General features: G+C 54.7%; 1 protein-coding gene across 1 annotated transcript in view; it reads left to right on the top strand.

The window, feature by feature from the left end:
* Positions 1 to 1,238: 1,238 nt before the first annotated feature.
* Positions 1,239 to 18,154, top strand: part of SLC12A5 (solute carrier family 12 member 5) — a 61,713-nt gene continuing 44,797 nt past the window's right edge. The window contains exon 1 of the mRNA XM_035123826.2: positions 1,239 to 1,303. Within this exon, the coding sequence (XP_034979717.2) occupies positions 1,252 to 1,303 (52 nt within the window). The 5' untranslated portion in view covers positions 1,239 to 1,251. The remainder of the gene's footprint in view (positions 1,304 to 18,154) is intronic.

Consider the following 18,154-nt stretch of genomic DNA (forward strand, 5'->3'; position numbering starts at 1 on the left):
TGGAGCTCCTCCCGATCCCTTTTATTCCTAGAGAAATGGAGGACTGTTGATGGCTCCTAGCTACCCTGCCCTTGACAGCTGGAGACAGCAATAGGTCTGAACCCCAGATGCTGGGAACCAAAGGAGAGGAGAGGGCTCTGGTGCTTGGAGCATCTGCTGGGCCACTGTGAGAACAGGATGCTGGGCTACAGGGGCCCCTGGCCTGATTTTCTGGTGTTCTTATGAATGATGTGCCGCCTTTGGGGCTCAGTCCCCATCAAGGCCCAGGCAGGAGAGAGCAGAGTCACCTGGGCGTTGTGGGCTGGGCTGTGGCGCTTATGAGGAACCCACTCGAGGGCTCCTTACAGTGTGACCCATCACCATCCAGGGCTTTGTGATGGGAAGGGGGCATTCTTGACTGGCAACCATGAGGACGGTTCTGGGGCCAAGTTCCTTCCCACCAAGGCAAGCGGGGCTGGGAGAATCAGTTTGGTCTGGGGTGAGCTCAACATTTGGCATGGGGGGGGCACTTCTTTCTGCCTTCTCGTCCTCTGAGGAATGATTTGGGGCAGGAGGGAGTGCCCCTGCCAGTCCTGTGAGTGGGTGGGTGCTTTCCCTGAAGCCCCTTCCACTTCTAGGCCCTTCGCGCTTTGCACCGTGACCTGCGGCTCAAACTGCTTGCCTGCATTCCCACGAGCCAAATGTCTTGCGAACCAGGGGTTGTCGCTGCCCCATCTCTTAGGAAAGGCGGACACGTGCGCGTCGCTGGGGGGTTACAGTTGGGTAAACAAGTAGGCCTACCTTCCTTCCCCCAAAAAAACTTATCTCCGGTGCTGGGTTGCTGATGCGGGGGTGGGGGTGGGAGGGAGGGGAGGAAGAGGAGGAGGCGGCATCCGCGCAGGCGGATTGCGCGGGGGGGGGAGCCGCAGTGCCAGCCCCCGAGATGCCCTAATTCCTCCGCCGCCGACTCAGATCTGCGCTGCCCTCGGAGGTGGCGAGCAGTTCGGCGGACGCTCCTCGCCCCTCCTCTCCCAGCTCGCTTACACCTCGGCGCCCCCCCCCCCACCTCAGCTCATCCACCGCCCCCCCTCCGCTCGCCCGCCTGACGGAGAAGATGCCTTTTGAATACGCGATGAACTGAAAGGGGGCTGAGTGGCAGCGGCGGCGGCGGCGGAGAAGGGGAAGGCTCTGCTCCGCACTGCAGCGGCGCGCGAGGCAGGCGAGGGGAGCCGAGGCAAGCGAGGCTCGGACGAGGCAGCCCCGGCGGGCGCCATGCTGAACAACCTGACGGACTGCGAGGACGGCGACGGGGGCGCCAGCCAAGGTAAGGGGCCACCGGGGGGACTTCTCAAGCCTGGAGGCAGCCCTCGGAGGCCTCGCTTGGCTGGCCGGGTCCCGCTTCGGGGCAGGGGGGGGGGCCGGCAGGATCGCGCACCCCTTCTCGAGCGCTGCCTGCGCCAGGTAACGGCGGCTCTCTTGCTCGGCGGAGGAGCACCGCCAGCCGCGCAGCGTCGCTCTCTCGCCGGGCCCGGGAGCCGGAGCCGCGCGCAGGAATGCGCCGCCGCCGCCGCCGCTGTCCAGGGTGCTGGAATGCGGGCGCCGTCCAGCCTGGCCGAGCGCCGCGGTCCGCCAACCCTCCGCCCTTGTGCGTGTGTGTTGGGGGGGGGATGGCAACTCTCTCGGGAGACATTTTGGTGAGGTGGGAAGCAGGCAGCGGGGGGGGGGGGGCAGCCGGAGGTCCGTGGGGGTGCAAGTCTTGTCTCTCTGCGAAGGCAGCTTTCCCACCCCCCACCCGAGGCTGCCGCGGCCACATGCAACGCCTGGGCACCCCGGGACAGCCTCGGCTTTGCTCGGCTGGCCCGGCCCGAGCTCCAGCGAGCGAGCTCCCACCCGGGGCCGGGCGACAGGAGGAGACCCTCGGCAAAGTGTCCCGCCGCCTCACCCACCTCCCGCCTCTGTCCGTGGTGCTGAAGTTTCCCTGCGGGCTGCGCGGGACTCGCTCTTGCGCAAGGGACGGGACTGTGGGGGAAGGAGGGAGAGGGGAGCAGCGCCCCCACTTCGCAGGCCTGAGCCGAGGGGGGAGGGGGGCTTGGTTTCGCCTGCCTGTACCCTGCGCCGCTGTAGACCCCGAGGATGCTGGGGCTGCGCTGTTCGCGGGTGGGGGCTGTTTATTCCCTGCCTGCCGCTTTGGTGACGGCTCCGGTACTGCAGGCTCAATGCAGCGCCAGCACAGACGCACCACTTTCGAAGCAGAGCGCTTGGACCGAGACCCCCTGCTGCGCACCCCTCCTCCCACGACCCCCTGTGCCCACCCTCTGCCTCTGGCACGGACAGTGGCCCCATGCAGATCCCAGGGTGCCCCAAGACTTTAGTTGGGGTGTTTGGTGCTCTTTTTTTGGTTGCTTGCAAACCAGGAAGCTGGTGAGGCTGAGAGTGAGATGAAGACGCAGCTTCCTGCCCATTGGCAGAGCCTGGGCACAGTGCGGAGTTATGGTCTGCAGGTATCTGCATGGGAGGGTGCCAGGATGGCAAATGCCAAAGCAGATACCAGCTGACTGGCGGCGGCGGGGGGAGAGAGCCTCCATCCCTCTGTCCCACTTTCCTCCTTGCAATCAGGTTCTGGGCACTGTCTCCCTCTGCCCCCCTCCCCCTCTGCTCTGCAACCCGCCCCCCATCCCTCAAGGAGTGGAAGGTGCTGACTGCAGTGTAGGGCTGGCTGCAGCAGGGGTTAGGGGGCAGAGACTGCTGCAGGAGCCTGGCAGCTGCTGCTGCATGGCATGTCTGTGTGTCAGGGAGGGGGAAGGTTAAAATGCAGGCGCCTCCTTGCCTGTCACTGTTCATTTGGACTGGCCGTGGCTTGATGCCGTCGCTGGTGTGCAGAGCTCCCATTTCAAGGGCAGCTTCGAGAGGCTGGCACAGCCACCCCAAGAGGCCCTGTTTTGGTCACATCTCAGAGCCAGGCTGGTGTCGCCACTCTTGACCAAGTGGCTGCTTGCTTGGTGGAGGCTGCGTAAGGGGCCTGCCCCACGTATGGGCTGGCCCCCAGCCACTGTGCGCCAACCAAGGGCTCGCTGCAGGACCCTTTCTGTAGTGACACCCGGGGCCGATCCCAGCACTGTGCTCTAGCACTTGACCCAGCATGGTCTAAATGGCAAAGCGTAATGACTTTCCCAGAAGGCGCCTGGCGGCTGTCAGCTGTTGGCAAGTTGGAAGCCCTGTGCATGACAGTTGCCTTGTGCGAGGTGGAGGAGGGGAACCAGAGAAGTTGTGCCCACAGTTGCTGTTTGCAGTGTAGGCCAGTGCAGGGATCCCTGCAAGATTTGAACTCTGAACCCAGTAGCAAAAGGCCTAGCAAAGATAATGGATACCCAGAGCCAGCTTACAGGGTGTGTGCTTGTGTGTTTGTAGGAGTGTTGCTGAAGCCCCCAGCATCCTTCGCAGCTTTGCAGTGGAGCTTGGGTCCCATCTCTTGGGTCCCACAACACAGTTGCTTCCATTCTTCTTGCAAAGGTCTGCCCTCCCCCCACATATCCTTACAAAGGAATGTAGGGGTCAGGGTAGCCAGGGGGTCCCAGATACGCAGGTGGCAAAAGTATCCTCAGCACTTTGATGGGTCTAAACTATGGAGACAGCAGTAATAATCAACCTTACGAGGCTCTTGTCAGGATCACAGCAAAGAGAAAGTGAGAGGACCACACTGGACACCCTGAAGTGCAATCACCATGTAGGCTGCTGCTATTGAGGGGTGCCTCCTTCCTGGGAATTTGGGGGGAAACTGGTGGGAAAACTCCTCTGTGAGCCTTTAGCCCGCAGGGAGGGATCAGTGGGAAGTGGATCTGGGGCCACTGGGGGAGAGTGTGTTGCGCCAAACAGCTTGCTGAGCTTCCGGTGGACGTGTGGCTTGGTGAGAGTGCTTATCTTCAAATGGGGCCTTGAGCCTCTCATTCTGCTCTTGGTGTGGTCAAGAGGCACCCCTTGTAGAGGACGGGGGGCCTTGGGGGACACAGGCCTGCTGTAGGAGGGGGCAAAGAACTTCCAATGAGCCTTTGGCTGGCTGGTGGGGCAAGTGGACAAAGCAGAAAGGCCTCCTTGGGCAGAAGAGGCTGTGGGCTTTTTTGGGGGTGGTGGTACTGAGGCAGCACTCAGCTAAAACACTCGTGGGCTACAGATGACTGATGTGGAGCTTGCAGTCGGAGCCAGAGCTCTGCTCTTCACATCCCTCCAACATTGTGCATCTCCTCGGGAGGTTCTAAAAGGATGCGGTGAGCAGATTTCCAGAATGATCAAATGAATTAAAAGGGCCACCAGAAAGCCACAGCCAGGCAGCCCCCCCCCTTTGCAGTTCATCACACACCCCCATCTTCCTCAGTAGCTGCCTTCTTGTGTAGAGCAGGTCAGTTGCAGTTAAGAGTCCAGTCCATCCAGCAGGAGACCCCAGCACCAGTCCCCCCCCAGTATCTGCTACGTGGTTTCGTGGGCAGTTCTGGGCTCAGGGCTGGCACTGCCAGGGATCTGCCGCTTGGGCCCATCACTCACCAGCAGAGAAGGCTCAACTGGGTGCCTTGTGCTTTATTTTTCTGTTGGAAGCCGCCCAGAGCGGCTGGGGAAACCCAGACAGATGGGCGGGGTATAAATAAATTATTATTATTATTATTATTATTATTATTATTATTATTATTATTATTATTATTGCTATGCTTCCCAGGAGGTGGACTGTGCCCCCAATGGGTGGCCAGAAACTGCCTACCCTCGACTGGCATAAGGGCAGTTTGGTAACACAATTCCAAGCCCAGCTTGGCTCTTGGAAGGGGGAGGCAAAGCCTTTCCTTAGGGCCTAAATACTAGGAATCATGTTTCTGATGTCAAGAGCCTTCCGACTGTGGAACAGACGACCCTGGAAGATGGTGGACTCTCCTTCATTGGAGGCTGTTAAGGTGGGTGGTCATTCTCCAGGGATTCTCCAGCTGTGATTCCTGCATTGCAGCGGGTTGGACTAGATGACCCCTCGGGGATCCCTTCCAGTTCTAAGATGGATGCATGGTTCTGAGCAGCAGCATTTTGCAAAGCGCATGAGGGAATGAGATATGGAGTGAAAGGCGGTAAGAATTAGAAAGTGCTGAATTAGTTATTAATAGAAACGTAGAAGGGAGGATAGGAGGAAGTTCATAGAGATAAAGAATTGTATTTGATCAACATGCGATTATGTAAAGTTAATTTCAATGTTGTCAATGTTCAAATGTGCTTATGATTTTGTATGGCTTTGTTTTTTATTTTTGTTCTTGTATTTTTCTTTTTGTTCTCTTTTTAATTTAAATTTAAATTTTAATACTGTATTTTAATCTGTATTTTAATTAATTGTTTTTATGTTTTATTGTGGTTCTGTTGGTGTCAGCCGCCCTGAGCCCGGTTTTTGACTGGGGAGGGCGGGGTATAAATAAAAATTTATTATTATTATTATTATTTTCTTTTTTACTTCTTTGTTATTATAAAACCAATAAAAATATCAATAAATAAATAAATAAATAAAGGCAGGATGCCCCACTCCTTATGCAAGTGGGGAGGAGGAAGCCTTCATGGGGCCTGGCAGGGAGCTAGGGGGGGCATGGGGGGGAGGGCTGCAGCAGCGTAGAATGAGGAGCCTGCTGGGGACTTTGCTGGCTGCTGGTAGGAAGCCAGGAGTTTGGATGGTTCCTCCTGCAGCCCCTCTCCCCAGAAGCCTCCCTTTTGCTTCTCTTCCAAGTCCCAGAAGGAAGGCAAGGGCGACCTGAGGAGGTGGTCAGTGGGGAGAAAGGGAAAGTCCTTTGGCTGACTGGGTCTTTCTGGTCGAGGGCTTTTGTGGGCCTTTCCCCCATCTGCTAGCACGGAATCTAATGGGTGACACCACCAGGATGCTTCCAGGCCTCGCCCAGTGGGACCACTCTCTCCTGGCCACTCGAAGGGCCCTGTGTTCCAGCCTCCTTGCTGGGGCTTAGGCCAAGAACCCTCCACCATCCAGACTGGCTTTTCTTTGGGCAACGCTGAACCAGGCTGGCCAGGAGTTGGGGAGGGTGGCCAGGGCACGCTGGGCATTTCATTGGTATTGAAATCCAACGTCGTGAAAGGGGCCCCCTGCCCCCGGATGATAGTCTAATGAACAGGGGCAATAGGATTATTAAAAGTGGGCTTCACCTAAACGTCAGGGGCTGCTCCTGCCACTCGATTGCCCCCGTTGTAACCTGCTGGGCTTTTGCTGGTTTGAAGTTGCTTTGAGTTGCTCTGGGCAGAATAAGGGGACTAACAAATTCAAGATGTTCTATTAAACAACAAGAAAAACAACAAAAGGACATCAGAAGAACCTGATAGATCAGGCCAAGATAGATCTTGCAGGGGCCAACTAGGTGCCCGTGGGAACCCGCAAGCAGCTCTCACCTCCTGCGGTTGCCAGCAATGGGGGTTCAGAAGCATTTCCTGCCTCCAACTGTGGAAGCAGAGTAGAGCCATCCTGGCTAGTGTCCACTGATCGCCCTCTCCTCCTCTGTATTCTTTTCCAATCCTGTTTTATATGTGGAAAGTCTCCCGTTGGCCACCTCCCGCCCCTCTCGCCTGCTCCTCTAAGGCATTTTGCCACCTGAGGCCAAGGAGACGATGACCTCCTTGCCAAGGGCTGGGAGTGGGCTCTCCCTTCCATTCTGGTGATAGGACAGCACCCAGGCCAGCAGGCGGGCTGAATGGGTGCCAAGCGGTTCTGCTTCCCAATTGCTGCCGCCGCCTGCCTCTTATCCAAGGCCACCTGAAGCTGCTGCCTCACTTTGCCTAATGGTGCGGCCGGGCCTGTATGCTTCATTTAATCCACCCCTGCCAAAAAGATTTGGGAGACCAGACCATTTTGGGGGAGGAGGGAGGGAGCAAAAGCCTCTTGTTGCTGCCTCCCTCCCTCCCCCCCCTGTGCAACTTCCTCCCTCCCTCCCTCCCTGCTTTGGCTTGAGGATTATCTGATCTTCGCACTGGGGCTGTTGTTTCCCTGCCAGCGATCCAGCCGCCAGCCTTGCCAGCCACCGCAGAAAATTAAAAGGCCGGTTCATGTTGAGTGATCCCTGGGGAGGGCGGGAGGGAGGCAGGCAGCGCTGAGCATGAATCAAAGAGACGTCGGCGCGCTTGCTTGCTTGCTGAGGAGGAGGAGGAGGAGGATGGCTGGCTCTGCCGTGGCCTCTCCACAGTCACCTGGGTGAAACGCTTCTTTCCCCTCCGGAAACACACTCCTGCCCCATGGGGCCCCCTCCACCTGGACCCCTTCCTTCCCCATCACATGCAGCCCTTGCTCTGAGCCACCTCTGACTCCCCCCCCATTGCACAATGTGGGGTGCAGCCTGTCCAGGGCCCCAGGCTGCCCAAATCCACAGGCCCCACAACCCCAGCATTTGGGAGAAAGGTTTTGTGTTTTGAGGAGGCTCCAATGCCTCCCTTGCCCTCTAGACCACTTGCCTGGAAGGTCTCACCCCAGGCTGGGAGAGAAAGTGTCTGGCTACGCAGGAGAAGGACCCCAGGGCCCCACTTGGGGCAAAGACTGAGCAGGCTGGAGCCCAAACCTGCGTGCCACCCCCTACCCCGTGCCCCATTGCTAGGCTCCTTACTCTGCCCCCCCCCGGGCCAGTCCACACAAAAAAGGGGCCTTTCTGCTCCCCTCCAATGGGCTTCCTTTCCCCCCTGCTGCTGCCATTCCTGCGGATCACAAGCGGTGTGTGGTGCCGGGATGTTGGAGAAAGCGTCAGCCCCTCTGCGGCAAAATGCTCTCCGGACGGAGCCAGAAGCCATCCATCACTTGGGACCCCACTGCGAATGGCGCTTAACTCCTTACGGCCCGGAAATGCGTCGGGGGCTCCCGGAGCCTGACTCAGAGGCCCCATGTCCCAATCTGTGCTCCTTTCATGCCCCAAACTCCCTTTATGCTCCGTGGATCAATGCTCCGTGGAGAGGAGGCCAGGCTTGTCTCCTCCTCCATAGCCCTGCTCCACAGTTATGCGGCATTTATGTGCGGACAAGGGCTGGGGGAGGCCCAGTGTGCTGGAAGCCCCCACTTGGGGAGAAAGCAGGACCCCTTCAGGCACCTATGGCCATGGGGGGGGCAAACTGTGTGGCAGGGGGAATGTGAAGGCGCCAGGGCATGTGTGGGCACGCACATGGGGGCAGAGGTGGTGGGCAGGATCCATTCAGCTGCCCAAGCAACCCCAGGGAGACCTGGGCTCCAAGCCCCTCCATGCAGCATGTGATTCAGCCAAGGAACCAGAAGAGACAAATCCGCGGAGGGGGAGAGGGTTGTCGATGGCTCCCAGCCACAGTGGCTGCGCTGCTCTGCCTCCACACTTGGAAGCAGCCATGCTTCTGAACACCACTTGCTGGGAACCGCAGGAGGGGAGAGCTGCTCTTGTGCTTGGGTCATCTGCTTGGCTACCGTGAGAGCAGGATGCCGCACTGGAGGGGCCCCTTGGGCTTTGTCCCAAAGGCTGTTCTGATGTTCCTGTGCTCCTAGTGCAGCTCGCTCTTTTCTGGGCTCTGGATCCATTTCAGGCAGAGTTGCAGCGCTGCCTGTCTCTCCCAGAGCAGAGATGACAAGTGTGGGGGAGGGCCTTCAGAAAGACAGTTTGGGAACAGTGTGTGTGTGTGTGTGTGTGTGTGTGTGTGTGTGTGTGTGTGTGTGTGTGTAAAACAGTAAATGCTCAGGAACAGGGGGAAGGAAACTGCTCCCTTGCACCGAATATAGCAGCTTGCACGCAGCCTTGAGAATCCCATCCTCTGTTTCGAAAGGGCACCAAGTTTCTCCTTGCGATTGCCAAAGTGGGGAAGGTGTTATTTTCTCCTTGAACAACCCCCCCCCTCCCGCACCCAACCCCCACTTGAAGGAGCTACATAACCCACACTCCACAGCACGGTGAAATAAGAGTCACCAGGAATGCAGAGCCAAAGGGAACCAGAAACAGGGACAAGGCAAGTGCTTTTTTAGAGTGCAAGGCACGGTAACAGCCAGCAATCCTCTTAAGACGACTGCACATTTCCCTGTTATGCATAAAATTTTTTAGAATGATCTCAGCTTCTGAAGCTTGCGTGCCTAGACCCTTCCTGGCTGCCAATGCGAGGCCTTGGGCACACTTTCCAGGAGGCCGTGTGGGCAGCCTCACCCCTTCCAGGGGCATCTCTGGGGAAGGAGGAGCTGAGTAGCAGAGTGGGGCAGCAGGGGGGTCCCTGGGCAGAAAGCAGAGATGGGCCTGAGCAGGGATAGAGCTTGGCCACCTTTTCCCATGGAGGGAGAGCAGGCAGCCTTCAGCAGCGGTGGCAAGAGGAGGGGAGACCAAGTCCGAGAGGCCATAGCTGAGCCTGATCCCATTGAGCTGTGGGTCGCCGCATGCCACTTTCAAACTGCCAATTTCCCTCCCTGTGAAGAGGGACTGGTCATTAAGCCATTCTGGGAATTGTAGCTCTGTGAGGCAGGCAGAGGGAGATAGGGACCACCTCACAGCTCTCAGCACCCTTAAAAGTAAAGGGACCCCTGACCAGTTGTGACCGACTCTGGGGTTGCGGCCCTCATCTCGCGTTATTGGCCGAGGGAGCCGGCGTACAGCTTCCAGGTCATGTAGCCAGCATGACAAAGCCGCTTCTGGCGAACCAGAGCAGCACACGGAAACGCCGTTCACCTTCCCGCCGGAGCGGTCCCTATTTATCTACTTGCACTTTGACGTGCTTTCGAACTGCTAGGTTGGCAGGAGCTGGGACCGAGCAACTGGAGCTCACCCCGTCGTGGGGATTCGAACCGCTGACCTTCTGATCGGCAAGCCCTAGGCTCTGTGGTTTAGACCACAGCGCCACCTGCGTCCCTCTCAGCACCCTTGGCAATTCCAGCTCCCAGGATTCTTTGAGGGAAGCCATGGCTTTTTTATGATGATGCTGCTTTAAGTGCCTAGTGCAGGTGGGGGCTCAGGCATCCTGCGCCCCCCCGTCTTCTGCCTCCGCCAGGGGGGTGGCATCGACCACTTTCCCCTCATGCTTGACTGGTGTCCTCCAAAGCAGGTTTCCTCCTCCCCACTGAGGACAGGATAGGAAGCAGCAGCTTGAACCTCAGGAAGGTAGATTTAGAGTCGATGTTAGAAGAGCAGGCCAGCTCACGGCCAGAACAAGCTGCCTGCAGCAATTTGTTTTTTTAAAATATATTTTTATTGAGAAATTTTTTATAAAGAAAAAGAAAACAACATATCTTACCATATCAAACATTTACAGCATATACCCAAGAAAAAAGAAAAATAAGAAAAATAGTGAATGTAGAAATCAAAGTAATCAATAAATCTAACTTAATTTCCCTCGTGGACTTCCTCGTGCCCCCTATTGAGCGATTCATTGTATATCCTTTCTCGCAGGTTCTATTCATATTTTATATCCAAAATTACCATTATCTCCATTTCTTTAAACTTTAAGATCCATTATATAGTTCTATTCTATATTTCAAAAAATATCTCCCTTAGTTTTCAACCTGCAACATACACAATTGCTTATATTTCTTTTCATATATCAATTTTACAATATTTTTTATAATATATTCTAAATTTCTTCCATTCTTCTTCCGTCTTCTCCTCTCCTCGGTCGCGTAGTCTTCCGGTGAGGTCAGCAAGTTCCATATAGTCCAACATTTTCATTTGCCATTCCTCTACTGTAGGTATCTTCGGTGTCTTCCAGTATTTTGCTAACAATATTCTAGCTGCAGTTGTGGCATATGGAAACAGATTGGTATCTTTAATAGGCAATTCTTTTCCCACCTGCCTGCAGCAATTTGTGCCTTCTCCCTGCACACGTTTTCAAGGAAAGGATCCTAGGAGCACCTTGCCTAGAAGAAATCCTACTCTTGGGCAAGCAGTTTGGGGGATTTTATTTTTCACATTTCACAGAATCCTGAATCATAGTACCATGGAGTTGGACGGAGTCCCAAGGGTCGTCTTGTCCAGCCCCCTGCAATGCACCTGCAGGGCGCTGGGTTGGGCCAGACTGGAGTAGATGTTCCCTGGGGGTCTCTTGGGTGACCGTGTTCAGCCATGAGTCAGCTGAATGCAAGCAACTGTTGATTATTCTTGTAGAACTGGGCTGGACTGGGCTGGGGGGGGGCATCTGCTAAGGAAGCAATGGGGCTTTTCCCTCTCTACTGTGTGCTCCCCCATATTGGGTCTGGGGAGAGAGAACAGCATGAGGCTTAGCACTACGTTGAAATCTTCCCAGTAGGGCTACTTAACTTCCATTCAGGTGAACTCACCGTGTGTGTGTGTGTGTGTGTGTGTGTGTGTGTGTGTGTGTGTGTCCTCTGCTGGTTTTATGGCTCTGGAGCCAGTAAGGGTCCTGCAGTAAGGGTCCTGAGCTTCCCCCACTTATTTGACTATCAGAAGAACCTGTTGGATCACTCAGTGGTCTATCCAGCCCAGCATCCTGTTCTCAACAGGAGCTGAGCATGAGAGCAACTCTCCAGCAGCTGGCATTCAGAAGCATGGCAGAGCCCACAAGGTGCCACAGATAGCCCTCCCGTCTCCATGAATTCTAGCATTGTCCAATACTCTTCCAAAGCCATCCAAGTTGGTGGCTACCATTGCCTCCTGTGGGAGGGAGTTCCACAGATTAACCGTGAGCCAGAGGCTGAGCTGGCATGTGGCTTTGCCTTGGTTGAGGGAACATTGGCATGGCATGCTGGTGCTCTTAGAACCAGAGAACTGAAGAAGTGGGAGGGGCACCAAGGGTCATCTAGTCCAACCCCCTGCAGTGCATGATTTGTTGAGGCACTTCCTTTGATCTTGCTGTGACCACATGGACACCTTCACCTCCTCCCCACCCCCAAACCCACCCTGTCCCCAAATGAGCAGGGACGAATGCCGCTTCCATGGCTGGGCTTGCCAGTAAGTGGGGAAATTCCAAGCTTTTAATTGAACGATGCTCTTCTTTTTCTCTGAGTTGGGCTATAGCACCACACAAATAAATAACCCAACAGACACCTCCTCATCCAGGGAACATCCAAGGCCATCTGGCCCCATCAGAATAATCTCAAAAAGGCACTCAAGTCACTATTTGTCTCAGATTAGTGCCCGTCAAAGAAATTTAACAGATTACAGTTAAACTCGCAAAACGGGAGAGGTTAGTGGTGTTGGACCCCAGAACGGCTGCAGCCTGTGATTCTGGGGTGTGAGGCTTCTTCTTCTTCTGCTTTTGGGGTGATAGGCTATTGCTATAAACATTTCCTAACACAAGAGTGCTGCTGAATTGTCCCAGTGGCCAATCTAGTCATAGAATCCTAGAATTGTAGAGTTGGGAGGCTCCCTGGGGGACATCTAGTCCAACCCACTGCAATGCAGGAATCTCAGCTCAAGCAACCATGATGGAGGGCCATCCAACTTCTGCTTAAAATCCTCCAAGGAAGGAGAAGCCATGAGCTTCCACGGGAGTCCATTCCACTGTCAAACAGCTCTTGCTGTCAGAAAGTTCTTGCTGGCGTTGAGTCACAACCTTCTTTTTCACAACTTCAGTCTGTTTCTTCGGGTCCTATCCTCCAGAGCAGCACAGAAGAGGCTTGCTCCATCTTCCACATGGCTTCCCTTCAGCCCAAGCACAGGCAACCGGTATTCAGAAGCATTGCTGCCTCTGTCTGTGGAGGCAGAGCAGAGCCATGGACAGACTTATGTGATAAATTTATTGTGATAGATTTCTCTTTAGGCGCCAGGGGAAAACGTTCCTCTTCAACCAGACCTTTAGCTGATTGACATCTGAGGCCCTTTTCAATGTGTTGTGGGAGGGGAGGGGATCATGGCTTTGTTTTTGTTCCTATTTTTATTATTTATTTTGGGTTTCTATTGTAATTTTATGTTGTGGCCTGCCCTGAGATCTACGGGTATAGGGTGGCATACTTATTTATTTCAATTTTTTATGATTCTATGAATGTTGCTCCTGAAATATCTAATGCAAAATGCTTTAAGCATCATGAAGCCCTTTGCAAACCCCAGATATCACAGTTAGAATCATAGAATCATATAATCATAGAGTTGGAAGAGACCACAAGGGCCATCTAGTCCAACCCCCTGCCAAGCAGGAAACACCATCAAAGCATTCTTGACATATGCCTGTCAAGCCTCTGCTTAAAGACCTCCAAAGAAGGAGACTCTACCACACTCCTTGGTAGCAAATTCCACTGTCGAACAGCTCTTACTGTCAGAGCTTCGTTTCTATCCAGAGCTTCGTCTGTGCCTGGAGTCACCTGTTTTCAGTGCCAAGCAACTCTGAGCTTGTGCAGAGAGCAATTGAAATCCTCCCCGCTTTCAGGATCGAGGTCCAGCCTGCAGAGCGCAGACAGTCCGGCTTGAGCTTCCGTCCTGCCTTCACACGAGGGGTGGGGTGGGTTGGGGGCTTGTCTGCCTGCCTCTGAGTGTCCTTCCTCCCGCTGGCTTAAGGGTGGTCAGCGGCCGCCTGCCCTATGCTCCCAGGACTGGAGTCACCGCAGACCGACTGTGAGCAGATGAGGCAGAGCAGTGATGCACAAAGCCAGCCCGGTTGCCTTGCCGATTGCAGTGCTGTGATTCAGATTGAGCCAAGAGATTTGCCTGGGAGGGGGGGGGGAAGGAGCTCCTCCTCCTCCCTCTGTCCTTTGGGCACCCAGACGCAGGAGCGGGGTGTGTGTGTGTGAAGGGGTCCCCAGCCCCAGCTTCCTGCCCCTCGCCCCCTAGGAGGGAGGCCGTGGTGCGTCCCAGGGGCCTGGCCAGCTAGATTGTTACATAAGAGCCTTGGGAGCCCGTGCTCCTGTTCTGGGTTGCCATGGAAACCGACCTAGTGATGGGGATGGCTGTGGCCTGCGTGGCCGTGTGGAGACGGGCTGGGTGGGGGTCCGCAAAAGCCTCCCCCCGCCACGCAGCCCCTGCCTCCTGCCTCCCCAAGCATTCTTCCTCGCTGGGGAAAGGTCTCTTATCTGACATCCCCCAGCCAGGCACCCCCGTTCTTTTCAGCAGGAAAAAGGCAGCAAGTTCAGGGGGGGGGTGTCCAGAGAAGGGAAGGGACACCCCCCCCCCGCGCCCGCCCCACAGCACAGCTGCCCGCAGAGGCAGGCAAATCCATTTACGAGGCTGAGCGCTTTAATCAGTTTATCAGTATGATTGGCCAACTAATGCTCTAATTGCAGATTAAATGTGCCCCTGATTAATCAGTGGGGGTGAATAAGCCAAACGCTCAGGGATTTAGGTGTCTTAAGGGACCATCCCCACCACGCAGGCTGAGGAGATGTCAGGGCAGGGCCAGCCACCCCCTCCCTCCCCCCCTCACCCCCCCCCCCCGGTACCACAAAAGACGGAGCAGGCGCTTTGGGGGTCACCCTCCTCCTTGGCCTGCTCTCAATCCAGCAGACCTTTCGAAAATACAAGTTAAGAGGAGCTTCCTTCAGAAGCCTCAAATTGCAGCTTCACTGGGGATTTGCAATATGTGCATCTTTTTTATTTAAACCAATTCAGTTGATCTGGTTCTTTAAAAATGCCGTTAGCGTGAGCAGAAGAGGGAGACCAAGATGATGAAGGGGCTGGAAGACCCAACCCCAAGCCTTGTGAGGAACGGTTGAGGGAGGTAGCCTGGAGAAGAGGAGGCTGAGATAGGAGAGCCTTCTTCCAATATCTGAAGGGCTACCCCATAGAGGAGGGAGCAGGCTGCATTCCTGCACCTCTGCGGGTTGGACTAGAGGACCCTGGGGGACCCATTCCACCTCCACAATTCTATGATTCTGTTCTGTGATTCTAAGGAGCACTTAAGCAAGCTGTGCACTCCGTTTCCAGAAGAGGAGCTGGCAAGTTAACAGGACCAGAGATTGCATACCCTCCAACATTTCTCTGATGAAAATAGGGAGGTCCTATTTTGGCGCTGTGGTCTAAACCACTGAGCCTTGGGCTTGCCGATCGGAAGGTCGGCAGTTTGAATCCCTGAGACGGGGTGAGCTCCCATTGCTTGGTCCCTGCTCCTGCCAACCTAGCAATTCGAAAGCATGTCAAAGTGCAAGTAGATAAATAGGTACTGCTCCAGCGGGAAGGTAAACGGTGTTTCTGTGCACTGCTCTCATTTTGCCAGAAGCGGCTTAGTCATGCTGGTCACATGACCCGGAAGCTGTACACCGGCTCCCTCGGCCAATAAAGCGAGATGAGCGCCACAACCCCAGTCATCCGCGACTGGACCTAATGGTCACGGGTCCCTTTACCTTTACTTTAAGGAAAAGCAGGACATTCTGGGATCAAATCAGAAACCGGGACTGTCGCTGGAACACAGGGACACTGGGAGGGTCTGGAGATTGTGCCTGCTTCGGTTGACCAAACTGAACATGAGAAAGCTTGTCAATGTCCTTCTTAAAATGGGGTGCCCAGAACTATACACAGGACTGCAGCTGGGGTCTGACCAGGGCAGAATCGAGCTGTGCTTGTGTCATCTCATCCCTGAGGCTGCCTTTGGAGGATCGTGCCCAGAAGTTCTCCCTTCCAACTTCCAGGAAGGTCTCCTCTGCCTGCCCTTCCTCCCGGCTGGGCCCTGGCTGCCACTCCTCTCTGCCCAGGCTCTAGGTTGGCTGAGGGATGGCTCTGGCATCCCTGGAAGAGGCTGTGGGGCCCTGCCAGCCTCATTCCTCAGTGCTGCTGCCATGCGCATCCATCTCGGACCCTTCCTTCTCTCTCCTGGTTCCTGCTGCCTGCAAAGTTCAGCCACAACTGGGCTTTCGTCTGCCTCACGGCTCCTTGGAGACATTGTCCCACACAGGCCCTGCTCCGTGGCCTCCTACGAGTGAGCAAACCGTGAATTTGGCTCTCCCGGGTGCTGCCAAGCCCAGCTGCCCTGACTGCAAGCTGAGCGTGGGCTCCCTTTGGCCAGCCTCCCTTCTGCTCCCTGAGGACACAGATGAGGGAGGGATGGCTTGGTCGGGGTGGGGTGGGTGGGGGGCGGTCTTAAGGGGAATTAGAGAAAGCTTCTCTGCCCTGGAAAGATCAGCAGCACCAGAGGATAATGATCTTAGAAGCTTATAAAATCATCCATGGCATGGAGAAAGTGGACAGAGAAACATTAGACCTTGTGGACGTCCAAAGAAGCCGAGTGCTGGAAGATTCAAGGTGGATAAAGCGATGCCCTTTTTCACACGGCACAGAGTTAAACTGTGGAACTCCCTCCCACAGGAGGCAGGGATGGCCACCAACTTGGACGGCTTTGAAAGAGGATTGCTATTGGATTCTAATGGATTGTTGAATCTTGCTTTATTTGATATAAGTTGTTTGTTTTAAAGTTATTCTGACTTTCTGTATTGGATCAGATTGTTACTATTAAGGTTTGATTTTTTTATTCTTATTCTTATGTGTGTTGGAAGGTGCCCAGAATGGCTAGGGCAACCCAGCCAGATCGGTGGAGTAATAATAATAATAATAATAATAATAATAATAATAATAATAATAATACTTATTACTTATGGAGGAGTAGAGGGCTAAGGGTGGCTACGATGGCTCGGCTCTGCCTCCAATGCTTCCAGATCCCAGTTGCTGGAAACCCCAGGAGAGGAGAGTTGCTCTTGAGCTTAGAATTAGATCCTACTTGTGGCTCTCCCACAATGGGCATCTGGTTGGCCACTGTGAGGACAAAATGCTGTTCTCGATGGGCTCTTGGTTCCCCAATCCTGCCTGCCTGCCCCCTCCCTGGCCTCAGTCCCCCTCCCCACATCCTTCGGGAGATAGTCAGGGGCTGGGAGTCCCCTGCCATTGGCCACAGGCTGTCCCCCTGGATTGCCCCCCCCAGGGAGTCTCCCTCCCCCTGCCACTTGCTTCTTCACCAGGCTGTCCCCAATGACTGGGGTTGTGGGGAGAGGATCCCAGGAGCCTCTCTCCCTGCATCTGCCACAAGCGACCAGGGGAGGGGGGATGTTGGAACCGGTTGCCCTTGGCTCCGCAATCTGCTTTTCAGATGTTTGCCCATTAACATCTGGGTGGCTGCTTCCTCGACTCTCTCTCTGGCTGGGTCTCTCTGTGCAGCTCTGGCTACATATTGTGCTCTTCTCATGCCCCTGGGGGCCCCAGGGTGCTTGCATGTTTCAGGCGGGTGCAGGGGGGGGGAAGCGAACATGACAGGGCTCAGAGCTCTGCGCAAAGCATCATGCGGACAAGGATCCTGCTGGCTGGCTTGTTATGTACACTTGGGCCTCCCCCCACCCCCACCCCCCCGGGGCTCTGAATGTTGCATTTTTAGACTGGTGCGGGTGGGTTTGTGTGTGCTCATGCGTGGCAAGCAGAGGAGAACTTCCGCATCAAAATTTCATAAGCGAGGTGCATTTTTCCACTCTGTGCTGCCATCAGTGAGAGATGCTCATCGTGTTCCCCGGGACTTGGACAGGGGCAAAAGGCTCCCAAAATGAAAGGCATTTGGCAAGCAGAGGGCTAGGAGCATGGTTAATTCAGATGCGAAGTTGTCTTGTGATGAGACTTGCTGGCAGAACAATCCTATGCATATTCACTCAGAAGTAAAAGAGAGGAAAAAAGCACTTCTTGATGCAGCGCATAGTTAATCTCTGGAACTCGCTGCCCCAGGAGGCAGAGACGGCTGCCAGCCTGGATGGCTTTAAAAGAAGATTGAATAAATTCAGGGAGGAGGAGAGGACCCTGGATGGCTTCTAACCAGGCTGGCTTGCTCTGCCTCCATAGTCAGAGGAAGTGATGCTTCTGGATCCCAGTTGCTGGAAACAGCAGGAGGGGAGAGGGCTGCTCTTGTGCTCGGATCCTGCTTGCGGGATTACTGCAGGCATCTTGGTGAGCACTGTGAGAAGAGGAGATGCTGAATCGGGTGGGCCATTGGCCTGATCCAGCAGGCTCTGGTTCTTATGGGTCAGTGCCCCTGAGTGCAGAGTGTCACCCTCCTAGCTCAGTGTTTAGAGGACCCCAGCCTTGCCTTTCACTGCCTTATTGACTAGTCACCAAATTATATTTGTGTACATTTCCCAGCTGCAAAACCTTGAAAAATGAAGCATTTTGAAGAAATGGGACATGTTCTTTTCAGTGTGAGATGACTTACAATTTAATAAATAGGACCTACCTTTTGTTGATGGGAAGAAAGGTAATTCTAATAGTTTCTTTTCCTTCACATCTTGGAATGCGAAATATTTGGCGGTTGCCCGTCAGAGAAGTGAACCAAGTAG

The sequence above is a fragment of the Zootoca vivipara genome, chromosome 7 (genome assembly GCF_963506605.1).
Source record: "Zootoca vivipara chromosome 7, rZooViv1.1, whole genome shotgun sequence".
NCBI classification, from domain to species: domain Eukaryota; kingdom Metazoa; phylum Chordata; class Lepidosauria; order Squamata; family Lacertidae; genus Zootoca; species Zootoca vivipara.